This window comes from Myxocyprinus asiaticus, chromosome 24 (genome assembly GCF_019703515.2).
Source record: "Myxocyprinus asiaticus isolate MX2 ecotype Aquarium Trade chromosome 24, UBuf_Myxa_2, whole genome shotgun sequence".
NCBI classification, from domain to species: domain Eukaryota; kingdom Metazoa; phylum Chordata; class Actinopteri; order Cypriniformes; family Catostomidae; genus Myxocyprinus; species Myxocyprinus asiaticus.
The window spans coordinates 24376490-24390419 of record NC_059367.1 but is presented as its reverse complement, the minus strand read 5'-3'; the positions used below and the strand labels follow the sequence as shown (position 1 = coordinate 24390419).

Below are 13930 nucleotides of genomic sequence, written 5' to 3'. Positions count from 1 at the left end.
TGCTTCTCGCGTCATCTTTTACATCATCCATTTCAAAAACTTTTTTAAATAAAATTTTAGTTTTGTAATTAAATAAATTAATATGTTGGCACAATAATTTTTTTGTCTACAAAACTAATTTCAAACATTTAAGCATACACCTTCAGATCAAAAGGTTTTTAAGATCATGTGAAACATTTCAGGCAATTGACCCCAAACTATACACATACAAGTCAGAAGTTTACATACACATTAGCCAAATACATTTAAACATCTCCATGCTTATGGGAAAAATTCCTTTTCTCCGATTTCTGAATTCCTATTGGATCACGCCAATTCAGATGCAACTGAATTGAGCCAATGGCGTTTGCATCCGCTCAGCCAATGACATTGAGTGCTCAGCTTTCTATACAAGCGGGCAGCATAATGCCATCAGTCAGAATTTATCGACCGAAAGCAGCAGCTGAGCCACCTGATAGTGACATCCAGTAGCGCGGCTAGCTACGTGATGTCTCGTTCCCTACATCTCAGGAAACCGAGGTTACATACGTAACCGGAGACGTTCCCTTTCGATTTCGGTCACTTACATCACGTCGCTGACGCTTATGGGAATATGAATGATCACACTACGGTACTGGACAAAGGACACATAACACTCAAGAGTGAATCTCGTTGTAACTACCCAGAGTGTATAAAGGGGCAGGACATGAGATTAGCTTATAGGAAGCATATAAGAAATCAACCTCGCCCTGACAGTTCAGTTTAAGAGGGCTCCAAGTGGACCTAGTAGTGCACAACCAGGTGCACAGTCCGGTAGTGAAACAGCTGAGTTCCACTAAGGGAAACACAGCGCATATCTATCATTTAACCAGAGAATGAGTGTCTAAGGCATGACCGAGACGTATATTAATGTATTTGTGTGGGAAACATAGTAAATATATATTCAAGCGGTATGGCCCGAGTGTGGCACTGCTTTACATTCGAATGTCTAAAGCACAGCCGAGACATAAGAGATAATGCTTGTAGTGTAATTAGGCAGTATAAACGAATAATGATGGCACTTAACATGAAGGGCTGAGCCTTGCATTGTTGCACAAGCACGTGCGGTCCAGGAGCGAAGTGAATTCATCAAGTTCTCGAAGCGGACCTTAGAACACAATGAATTAATGCTGCTGCACAGACAATATCTGTGAAGCCACTGAATGCATGTCAAGGTTGTAAAATTGTGCAAAAGTTCTGGGCGAAGCCCAACCTACCGCCAGGCAGATTTTTTGTATGGAAACACCATTTTCCCACGCCCAAGAGGCGGCCATACCTCTCGTTGAGTGGGCCTTAATGCCAATAGGGCATTGGGTTCCCTGAGATTTGTACGCCAATGTTATAGCGTCAACAATCCAATGTGACAGTCTCTGCTTTGAGACTGGCATGCCTTTCGAGCGTCCTCCGAAACAGGCAAAAAGCTGGTCCATTTGTCTGAACTGGCTTGTGCAGGACACATAGGTGTGTAGCGCTCTGACTGTACAGAGTGTATGGAGGGAGCTTTGCTCTTCCGTCTGGAAGGGAGGGGGTTAAAAGGCTTGTAAAATGACTACCAGCGCCTTAAAGGGGGGTAGAGAGCACTTTGGGAATATAACATTTTTTGGTCTCAGCGTGGCTCTAGATTCGCTCTGACCGAATTCCAAACAGGAGCTGTGTGTTGAGAATGCCTGCAGATCACTCACCCTCTTAACAGATGCCAGGGCGAGTAAGAGAGCTGTTTTAAAGGAAAGAGAACACAGATCGATAGCCTTGATTGGTTCAAAGGGGGCTTTAGTCAGCACATTCAGCACCAAGGCCAGGTCGCATGTAGGGATTGTAGCTGGGTGGGGAGGATTCAATCGCCTCACACCTCTAAGAAAGCTGACCACAAAACAGTGTCTACCTACTGGCATGTCCCCTACAGCTGCACGATTTGCCGAAATAGTGGCTATATATACTTTTAGCATAGACGGAGTAAGACCTGCGTCTAAGCGTTCCTGTAAAAATTCCAAAATGACAGAAATAGGACAATTAATGGGATCGTCACGTTGCATTTTGCACCATTTCACAAAGACATTCCATTTGTAGGCATAGAGCCATCTTGTAGATGGGGCTCTAGCATGCAAAATTGTATTCTTTATTGCCTGTCAGAGGTCTTCATCATCCGACATGACCCGCTCAACAGCCACACATGTAGGTTCCATAACTCCGGCCATGGATGGCAAATCGAGCCACAAGCCTGAGAAAGAAGGTCTCATCTTAGTGGGAATTCCCACGGATGCGCATAAAGGAGCTCCACTATTTCTGGAAACCATGGTTGATTCGGTCACCTCGGCGTGATCAGTAGTACTGTTTCCATTTCCTTCCTGATTTTGGAGAGGAGTGGAGGAATGAGGTGCAGCGGGGGAAATGCATACTTTCGACCCACTGGCCATTTGTGAGCTAACGCATCCACCCCCAACGGGGCCTGTGCTGTCATGGAATACCACAGGGAACAATGAGAGGTCTCCTTGGAGGTGAATAGATCTATCGTCGCCCTCCCAAACCTGTTCCAGATCTCCGTGACCGTCAGGGGGTGGAGTTTCCACTCCCCTGCGATCACTCCCTGTCGAGAGAGCATGTCCGCGCCGAAATTCAGGGCTCCGTGCACATGGGTTGCCCGTAATGACAGGAGACGGTCGTCACTCCATTTCAAGAGCAGTCGCGCGAGTGTCATCATTTCTGGAGATCGCACACTGCTCTGGTGATTGATGTATGCCACTACCGGCTTGTTATCGGTGCGAATCAGAATATGATGCCCCGTCACCTCTGACTCTAATGCTTTTAGGGCTAAAATAACTGGCAACATCTCCAAGCGGTTGATATGCCAGGTCTGTTTTACATTCGTCCGTTCCCTGAATGTCGGACGGCTGTCGCATAATGTGCCCCGGCACGTGTTGGATGCACATGTAGTAACTAATTTGCATCTGGAAACCTGACCTAAGGTGACCCCAGGCCGGTAAAACTCCGGAGATGTCCATGGTGCTATCGCAGATAGACAGTGGTTGGTGACTACAACGCGATGGTGCCTGTAGCGCCATGCCTGTTGAGGAACTTGGCAATTAAGCCAGCATTGCAGAGGTCTCATGTGTAACAGACCAAGGGGAGTGACCACCGCTGCGGCTGCCATAAGCCTGAGGAGTTTCTGAAAGCATTTCAGAGGCAGAGCCCTGCCCAATTTGAAACTCGTTGCAATGCTGCATATCGAGTATATTTTCTTGGCCGAGAGCAAAGCGTGCATTGTTACAGAGTTAAAAAACAACCCCAGGAAGTATATTTCCTGACTGGGAATTAATGAGCTCTTCCTCGCATTGACCCGTAGGCCAAGTGTATTAAAATGTGCGAGCAGCCTGTCCCTGTGCGCAGTCTCTGACTGTGCTAAAATGAGCCAGTCATTTTGGTAATTGAGTATGTGCAGCCCTTCCGCTTTCAGGGGGGCTAAAGCTGCATCCACACATTTCGTGAATGTGCGCAGAGCGAGGGAAAGGCCGAACAGCAGGACTGTGAATTTATATGCCGTCTCCTTGAATGCGAACCTCAAGAAGCGTCTGTGATGAGGAACGATCGGGATATGAAAATAGGCATCTTTCAGATCTATTGAGACAAACCAGTCGTTCTGATGGATGTATGCTATGATCTGCATTTGTGTCAACATTTTGAACAGGCGCTTTGACGGTGCGCGATGGACGCATCCCACCGTCTTTCTTCGGGACAAGAAAATAATGTCTGTAAAGGCCTTTTTGACGCTCGCACAGCTCGAGTAGGCTGTCGATTTCTGCACGCAGAATGTGAGCATTTTGAGATGACATTGTGGACGGCATCACGCCATTGAAGCGCGGCAGCCGTCTCGCAAATTGAAGTGTGTAACCGTGCTTTAGAGTTGTTAACACCCAATTTGATATGCCGGGAAGGGATTTCCACGCTTTTATTCGCTTGGACAGCGGGGATAGCGAGATCACTGAAGAGCTTAACGCGGCGCCTGGCCCAGGGGCAGTGCTGACGGTTTATGGGATGTGTGTGGGTGCGTGAAGAGGAACATAGCTCTTTTCGTGAGTGTTTGTGTATTTTTCTTTTTTCATGCTGTCGGCAAGGTGGTCAGAGTGCAAATTTTTCATACACATTATTGGCACAGATAAACAATTGTGAACAATCTGAAAAACGATGGGAGGAGAGAACAGGGATTCTGTGTGAGTCTGCATGGGGGCGGGGCTTCCCCGCAGTGAACAACGCGGACTCCTCTTCACGCTGCTGAAGCCGTCAGGAATGCTGAGGCTGATCACATCATTTTGTAGCAAAAATTCTAGACTACAAGATCCAGTTCTCAAAAGTTTTGTGAACAAATGTTTAGTATGTGTTACATGGCCTTATTTCAGTGACTTACAATTTTTGTTTTTTCAAAAACCATGCATAAACGTTATTTTCTCAAAAATACAAACATGTACATACATGTTGCTCACATATTATTGTAGCCCAGTTTGTGCTGAATACAGTGTTATCAGACTTTAGCCATTAATATGTTTTTAAGCAACTGAATAAACACAAATGTCAAGGCATGTCAAAATTTCTCCAAGGCCCACAACACCCTCAGACCCCAGAGGGTTAAATAGCGCTATCCGAGCACGGAGCGTTTTGAGGCACATTGCCACGCAGTGTGGGCATTCAGCCTCAACCAGCGCTGTTTCTGCATGGGTGTGGCCCAGACAGAACCCACAGCTCTTGTGGCTGTCAGACGTGGGAACAGGTTTCCCACATCTGCACTTACGCGATGGCATCTTGAAAAAGACGGTCCAGTCAGCGCAAGCGTGGAAATATTCTACTCATTTAGCTCACCGGAGCGGTCGTCTTCAGGAAGGGAAGTGCCATCCACTGCAGATAAGTGCGATTCAACTGTGAAATCCAGAGTGAAGGAGATCAATTCTGACTGATGGCGTTATGCCGCCCACTTGTATAGAAAGCTGAGTGCCACGCGCTCAATGTTATTGGCTGATCGGACGCCAACACCACTGGCTCAATTCAGTCGCATCTGAATTGGCGTGATCCAATAGGAGTTCAGAAATCAGAGAAAAAGAGTTTTTCCCATAAGCGTCAGCGACGCGATGTAAGTGACCGAAATCGAAAGGGAACTTAGTTTTTCACAATTCCTGACATTTAATCGCGGAAAACATTCCCTGTCTTAGGTCAGATGGATCACTACTTTATTTTAAGAATGTGAAATATCAGAATAATGTAGAGAAAATTATTTATTTCAGCATTTCTTTCTTTCATCACATTCCCAGTGGGTCAGAAGTTTACATACACTTTGTTAGTATTTGGTAGCATTGCCTTTAAATTGTTTAACTTGGGTCAAACATTTTGAGTGGCCTTCCACAAGCTTCTCACAATAAGTTGCTGGAATTTTGGCCCATTCCTCCAGACAGAACTGGTGTTACTGAGTCAGGTTTGTAGGCCTCCTTGCTCGCACACGCTTTTTCAGTTCTGCCCACAAATTTTCAGATTGAGGTCAGGGCTTTGTGATGGCCACTCCAATACCTTGATTTTGTTGTCCTTAAGCCATTTTGCCACAACGTTGGAGGTATGCTTAGGGTCATTGTCCATTTGGAAGACCCATTTGCGAATGAGCTTTAACTTCATGGCTGATGTCTTGAGATGTTGCTTCAATATATCCACATCATTTTCCTTCCTCAAGATGCCATCTATTTTGTGAAGTGTTCCAAACCTTCCTGCAGCAAGGCACCCCCACAACAGTATGCTGCCACCCCCAGGCTTCACGGTTGGGATGGTGTTCTTTGGCTTGCAAGCCTCACCCTTTTCCCTCCAAACATAATGATGGCCATTATGACCAAAAAGTTCATTTTTTGTTTCATCAGACCAGAAGAAATTTCTCCAAAAAGTAAGATCTTTGTCCCCATGTGCATTTGCAAACTGTAGTCTGGCTTTTTTATAGCGGTTTTGGAGAATTGGCTTCTTCCTTGCTGAGCAAGGAAATAGGACTCGTTTTACTGTGGATATAGATACTTGTCTACCTGTTTCCTCCAGCATCTTCACAAGGTCCTTTGCTGTTGTTTTGGGATTGATTTGCACTTTTCACACCAAACTACATTCATCTCTAGGAGACAGAATGCATCTCCTTCCTGAGCGGTATGATGGCTGCATGGTACCATGGTGTTTATACTTGCGTACTATTGTTTGTACAGATGATCATGGTACCTTCAGGCATTTGCAAATTGCTCCCAAGGATGAACCAGACTTGTTGAGGTCCACAAATTTTTTTCTGAGGTCTTGGTTGATTTCTTTTGATTTTCCCATGATGTCAAGCAAAGAGGCACTGATTTTAAGGGTAGGCCTTAAAATACATCCACAGGTACACCACCAATTCAGTTCACCTCCTATCAGAAGCTAATTGGCTAATTGTCTAAAGGCTTGACATCATTTTCTGGAATTTTCCAAGCTGCTTAATGGCACAGTTAACTAAGTGTATGTAAACTTCTGACCCACTGGATTTGGGATATAGTCAGTTAAAAGTGAAACAATCTGTCTGTAAACAACTGTTGAAAAAAATTACCCATGTCATGCAAAGTAGATGTCCTAAATGACTTGCCAAAACTATAGTTTGCTAATATTAAATCTGTGGAGTGGTTAAAAAAAAAAAAGAGTTTTAATGACTTCAACCTAAGTGTATGTAAACTTATGACTTCAACTCTGTACATATATATATATATATATATATATATATATATATATATATATATATATATATATATATATATATATATTGATAGGGGTCCCATTTTATGTACTGCACACCACTTGCCAAAAATGAAAAGTGTGTCATCATTTTCTCACACTCATGTCTCCCCCACATGCAACACAAATGAAGAAATTTGTAATAATGTACATGCTTCACTCTTCCATTCGACTGTTCATAGTGACCACGGCTGTCCAGAAAAGCTCAGAAAAGTACAAAATATGAACCAAACAAGTGGTCACTAAAAAGGGCTCACTTACAGATAATTCAAGTTTATTTCGATTCGGACATGCCTGAAAGTGATGATGTATGAGTGGGTGAGTTGTTTACTTCGTAATAAGTCCACCTTAATTATTCCATGTCATGAGGGGTGTGTACACTATTTTATCTCATATTTCATAATATTTGTTTTGTTTCATTTTTGTCCTGTAAATTATTTTCTCTTCCAAATTAGCTGCTCGGAGAAAACACGCCTTGCTTCTTTAAATGAACATCAGCAATAGAGTATTGATAAAACCTTCATTTATAGTTGCCATTCTTGAGCTTCTTAGATACCCATGTTTATCTGTACGAAAAGATTTCTAAACTCAGCTCACAAGGGCACAAGTGTACACAATTATTTTTTTTTTTTTTAAATTGGAGGAACTGAGCTTTCACAGGCCTGAATAGCTTTATTCAACACACAGCTTCTAGCTGAAGGCCAATGACCAACCATCATGTAACCGGCCCACTCATATCTCTCTCCAGAGTCTCCGATAGCTCCGCTTGCATACCACCGTGATGCAATAACAAACTTGCGTGGCACCGGCGGCCCACTGAAAATAATAACCCGTCGTTTATTTTTCATATTCTCTTAAACAAATCCCTATTGATGGCTGAAGTGTTTCTGGGAATATGTTAGGAAGATTTATCACAGAAGGGGTGTTATTGACTGCATGCTGCCTGCACATTAAGCCAGACCTTTCTAATCCTCACCAGACCCCCCTCGCTCAATAAGCTATTAGAGGAAGTGAGGTTATGCATGCCAACTCGCACTATAGCCAAGAGCTGCCATCTATCAGACCTCCCTTTGAGGGGCCAATGGAGTCTCCTGGCCCAATCTGTCATCAGCACGATCGGAATAATATTGGAAGCACTTTGAGTGGGGGCCAAGTACAGCAACAACAACCCTTTTAACTGGCTTCTTTCACTCTCTTTTTTATCTATGTTGAGATGTAGACTTGTTCTTATTGAGCCATCCCAAAAGTGGTACAGCACCCCCACCCCCTTTTCTACCCATGTTACATTGATTCCCGTCTCATTACATGGCCATGTCTTCCACCTAACTACACACGCAGTAATTCAAATTCACACAGATCTTGTGAACAATCTCTGCCACTACTAAGGAAATCAGTAGTAATCATGGAACAACACAAGCTGTGAGCCCCAGTGATGCATGTTCCTAAAATCTGTACTATCCTGTTTACAGTGTCAGTTGCTGCATGCACACATGTACCACTGTTGGAGTGTTTGTACAACACACTCTCATAACGATACATCCCTATAGCTACTTTTTGCTTGCACCACCAGTACGTCACCCATGGTCCATTGCCGTCTTTCCTGTTAAAAAAAAAATCAACATTGCCAGTCACCAGCATACACCGATCAGCCACAACATTAAAACCACCTGCCTAATATTGTGTAGGTCCTCCTCGTGCCACCAAAACAGTGCCAACCCGCATCTCAGAATAGCATTCTGAGATTATATTCTTCTCACCACAATTATACAGAGCGGTTATATGAGTTACCATAGACTTTGTCTGTTCAATCCAGTCTGGCCATTCTCTGTTGACCTCTCTCATCAACAAGACATTTCCATCCACAGAACTGCTGCTCACTGGATGTTTTTTGTTTTTGGCACCATTCTGAGTAAATTCTAGAGACTTGTGTGTGAAAATCCCAGGAGATCAGCAGTTACAGAAATACTCAAACCAGCCGTACTGGCACCAACAATCATGCCATGGTCCAAATCACTGAAATCAAATTTTTTTCCCCATTCTGATAGTTGATGTGAACATTAACTGAAGCTCCTGACCTGTATCTGCTTGATTTTATGCACTGCACTGCTACCACACGATTGGCTGATTAGATAATCGCATGGATGATTGTTGGTGCCAGATGGGCTGGTTTGAGTATTTCTGTAACTGCTTATCTCCTGGGATTTTCATGCACAACAGTCTCTAGAATTTATTCCGAATGGTGCCAAAAACAAAAAACATCCAGTGAGCGGCAGTTTTGTGGATGGAAATGCCTTGTTGATGAGAGAGGTCAACAGAGAATGGCCAGACTGGTTTGAACTGACAAAGTCTACGGTAACTCAGATAACTGCTTTGTACAACTGTGGTGAGAAGATTAGCATCTCAGAATGCTATTCTGAGATGCGGGTTGGCGCTGTTTTGGCTGCACGTAAGGGACCTACACAATATTAGGTAGGTGGTTTTAATGTTGTGGCTGATTGGTGTATGTTGTGTTTTAAATTGGTAGCATGCTGCTGTTTAATTCGATTATTTTAGATACTTAACAGGTATGCCATCCATGGTCAACCAGTTTCATCAGAAAGACCATGCTGGTTAAATTATTTTTATTTTTTTTTTGCTGGTGAACAAAATGGCTACTGTGATCAAACAGCAAAACTTGCACTAAACCAGCATTAACCATCATGGAAATTCACTTTGGTTGGAAATTGTCTCAGATGTGTTGATATTTTTTGAGCCCTGTTAATGCAAAACTCTCTTTCAAGCATGCAGCCATGATCTGTCGGTGAGTGAATCAAGAACAGGTGTCATGGTGCATTGAGACTGCATGGTTTCCTGGCAGATGTGTGTTCTCCCAGTCAGTGCTTGTGTTTGGAAGAGCACCAGGTTTTCTCAGACCGGTGAAGAGCTGTCAGAGCTGGCACGCCATGTATACAGACACTCCTGCCACTGGGGCAGGTGGGAGCAGTAGGGAGTCTAAGATACAGGGAGCCAGTAAAACGCAACCAGCTCTCAGTAAGACCTAAGGGAGCTCTCTATAAGCCACCAGCAGGGAGCATGCACCTTTTCCCTTCCACCTGAAGGTTTACTTTACAAACGACAACATATCCTATGCTTTCAAGCTCCCCTTATCCCTAACCATCTGTTTCACCACAAGGCTCTATGGAACTCCGTTGGCACAAGAAAGATAAAACACTTTCTTCACACTTTTCACTCAGTTTTTGAAAGATTTATCCTAATGTTAATACAGTGTTTAAACTAGAAAAGACAATTTTGCACTCAAATACATCACAACCCCAATGGGTCGCTGTGGAAAGGCAATAAATCAATGACCGTCTGGAACCACTGTGAGCTGCAAATAATAGTTGTCATATCTTAAGTTAACACTTAAGATAGGAAGATTCTGTAATACGGCTCCTGGTGTTATGGTGTTCTAACAACTTTTCTTTACTGGCATCACCAGAAAAACTATGCTGGTCAACTAGATTAGTTTTGCTGTTAGTTTTCCACCAGCTAGATCAGCATCAAACCAGCTTGGACCAGCATGGGAATTCACCCTCATGTTGTTCCAAACCAATAAATTAGGCTGCATGTTAGTCTCAGTCTCCAATCACTTTCATTGCATCTCACTTTCTACAAAAATGAATGGTAATTTAGGTTGTCGTTCGACATAGCATCTCATTTTGTGTTCCACCGAAGAAAGTCATACAGGTTTGGAACAACACAAGGGTGAGTAAATGATGACAAAATTTTAATTTTTTTGGGTGAACTTTCCATTTAACTGTATAGATAAATGAAACTTATGAAGAATTTATAAGAAATTAGCTATGCCACATACCATGTTTTAGCTCCCATAGCAGTATGAACTGATGATACCCTTCAGGTAGACATTCATCCTATTCTCCAGTATCAAATACAGTATATGAGTTGGCCAATATATTTGTGAGCATATATTCAGTTCTAGACCCCTGTCTCCTCCTTCCACTAGGGGGAGTGCATTAACATGGCAGCCTCCGCCATCATTATTGATTGCTCAGTGTTAGTGGTTGTGTACTTAAGGTATTCACAGAGCATTCTGTCAGGCCGAGAAATCACAGAAAAAAGGAAAAAGAGGGGGAGACTGAGAGAGAGAAGCAGAGTAGCAGCATCACCTCTTTCTTCTCCGGCTGACTTCAAAGAAGGGATATGAAGAATTTAAACCTCTGAATCTTTAAAGAACTCCTGGGACTCACTCAAATCAGTGCTGGAGGCGAGATAGCAAAACTCAAATCTCAATATAACCCAGCTCCCCTGGTCTGTGTTGATCACACCCCAAAATTCACTCTTAATGAACTTAGAGACCCATGACTTCATGTGAACAGAGCTCATTGGAATGAATAAGGATTACTCAATGGTTACTTAAACCTTATGATGTCCAGTCAAACAGAGGAACTGAGAGACTGCAGGAGTCCTAATTAAATCAGTTTGGTGTCATTTATATTATAGAGGTAAAGGAAGAGAGAAATCACAAGACAACAGTGAATTTTAGAAGACTTACATCCTGTAAAACTTTGTAGTTATAAGGACTATTGTATCACTGTGATGAGTTGTATAGCCCTGAAGCTATGGAAAAGTTTTAAAGGAGGAACATACCAGTACTGTGACCACCCGTAGGACAACCCCACGCATGTTGTTCTCCAGCTTCCGATCTGTCAGAGTTCCATTCAGTCCATGGACTGGGTCCCACGTTGCGAGCTGGACAAATGGAGAAAGTTCACTATAAGTTCATGTCATGCACAGCAAAAGTATTGATTACACTAACAGCCTATAGATTTTTTTTTACATGAACTGCAGTGCAGTTACACAAATGACTGCTTTTCATGACATACATTTTATGGAGTTTTCTTTTTTCTTTTCCCTTTTTCGTTATTTATTACTGAAATGATCTTTGGAGTTTCAAATTAAGGGGTCTGACAACCTTGCATTAAACCCATCCAACCCAATCTGTGTAAAAATAGCAGTTTTATTTATTTATTTATTTATTTTTATATATAATATTCATATTATTCTATTCATTGACAAAGATCTCTGATGAGTTTGGTGTGCTCTCTGATGGCTGGTTAAGTTTGTGGCCCATATATTGTTCCCTCAGATTTTAATTTCCCCTGATTCAATGCAAAGATGCAGCCATTTCCCAATTCAACTCCATCTGAATTTTTACGAGACAAGCTCCTCGATTGGAATATGGTCAATGAGTCATAATAGATTTATCCATTGGCCTTTCCATGTGTTGATATTGTTACTGTTCATTCTGAAAAGCCACTACACATTATGGCTTAACAATGCATGGCTTTTGGAAAGCAGCTTGTGCAGTCTGATACAATAAATCACACCCAGCTCAGGATCTACGGCTCTGCTTGCGTGTAAACTGCAGCAAGCTGCAATCAGAGGCAGGCCATATATGCCGAATTGCTCATATTTCGATGTTAAGTAAACAGAAACTAGCCTTGCTAAAGAAAACAGTGTGAAAATCAAGTACTAATGCGATGTAATAGTAATGCTAAATAAAACAAGCAACAAAAACTAGCTTTAATATGGACACTCCAGCAAGGAGCAAACAATCATGATTTAGACAAGTAATTATGCTCTATTACCCAAACACAAATCTGTTCACCAACTTCTAATTAGACTTAGCTAATATGTGTGCCGCATAAACAAACTAATTTGTTGCCTTACTGTGTTCATTTTTTCTCTTGAGTCAGATAACAACCAAAAACAACTATTGATTAATTTGCCCAAAACAAAAAAATGTGTTGAGAAGAAAGCAAAAGTTCCTGAAGTGTGTTGAGATACCTGTGAAAAATGCTTACCATAGAGATCAAAATTTACCAACCCCCTGCAAGAGTGTTGGGAAATGATTTCCCTGCTCTATCAAATATGATATGCAGGGGCTTCAGGGGGCAGGAATGTGAATTTGATGCTTTTGAAGTCTCTCATGAAACTACTTTTATGACAGAGTACAAATTGTACCAAAAAATGTATGTGAAATAAGTGGCAACAAACACCCACACCTTTATTTGAGGATGTCATTGTATGGCTGGCTTTTTTACTATGTGTAATACAAATGCAAGCCTTTTTTGTAAACATGACACCAAAACAGCCTTACTGTAGAAAACATATTGCACAAGTCTGAATCATTGGATCTGGGAGCTCAGATTCATACACAAGAGAAAAATTTGTCTGAAACTTGTCAACTCACAAAATAACACTTCACACTATGATTTACATTGTTCTGGGCTCCTGTTTGTCATTTGCATAATATTTATACTGGGATTAGACAGGGTACACTCCATCCCATGGCGGCTAGGATGAAACAGCCTTTGCATACTGTAACTTTTCACTTCAGAGGCACCCTGAGAGTTTTTACCCATGGCAGTAATTTCAAGTTCATTCTTTTCAAATCAATCAGAAGTACAGTACCAGCTTACTAGGGGTGTAAATCGCAAGTTTCATCACAGTACAATCTTATGTCAATTCTCTTAGCCAGCAATCCAATGTTCACCGATACACCAAAGTCTGCCATGATGTGATTTCGATTTGGTTCAATTAAAGGGCCTGAAATTGCTATTACAATACTATGTATTGTGTATTCACACGATCAATTCAATTTATCATCTCACAAATGCAACTAAAATATACTTTGAATATTTTATTGAGCTCTCTGAAAAGTGCAAATCCAGTAACCTTTGAGACTATTTATTCATTCTTATCATACACACTTTGCCTTTAGCGGTTTATCATCAATTCAGCCAGGTATTCATGGTGCCGTATGGTCCAAAATACAAATTTGACAATTTAATACACCCACAGATCTTATTCTAATGTTTCTTTTTTCAAGTAGCTCACCAGACAGACACTTCACTTTCAATAGGTCCCAAGTATAGAATGTGAACTTTCTATCCATACAATGCAAAGAGATATGCACATGTGATTGAAAGTGAGAAAGGATGAGCCTGAATCATGATCATAAATTCAAGCTGAAACAAGAGATATTGATTCGTTTGAACTGGACGGTGTTTCGATACTGCTATAAAATGACACTTCTGGTGTAATTGCTGATAGAGTTGCTCTGATAGGATGGCGGCTCCATATAGAT

At 42.0% G+C, this 13930-nt stretch overlaps 1 protein-coding gene across 4 annotated transcripts in view; it reads right to left on the bottom strand.

The window, feature by feature from the left end:
• Positions 1-13930, bottom strand: part of grid2 (glutamate receptor, ionotropic, delta 2) — a 646068-nt gene that overhangs the window by 148171 nt on the left and 483967 nt on the right. For all 4 annotated transcript variants that reach the window (XR_007892871.1, XR_007892870.1, XM_051653314.1 and 1 more), the window contains exon 9: positions 11428-11529. Coding sequence is in view for 2 of the 4 variants with exons in the window: in XM_051653314.1 (XP_051509274.1) it covers positions 11428-11529 (102 nt within the window). In the remaining 2 variants the exon portion in view is untranslated. The remainder of the gene's footprint in view (positions 1-11427; positions 11530-13930) is intronic.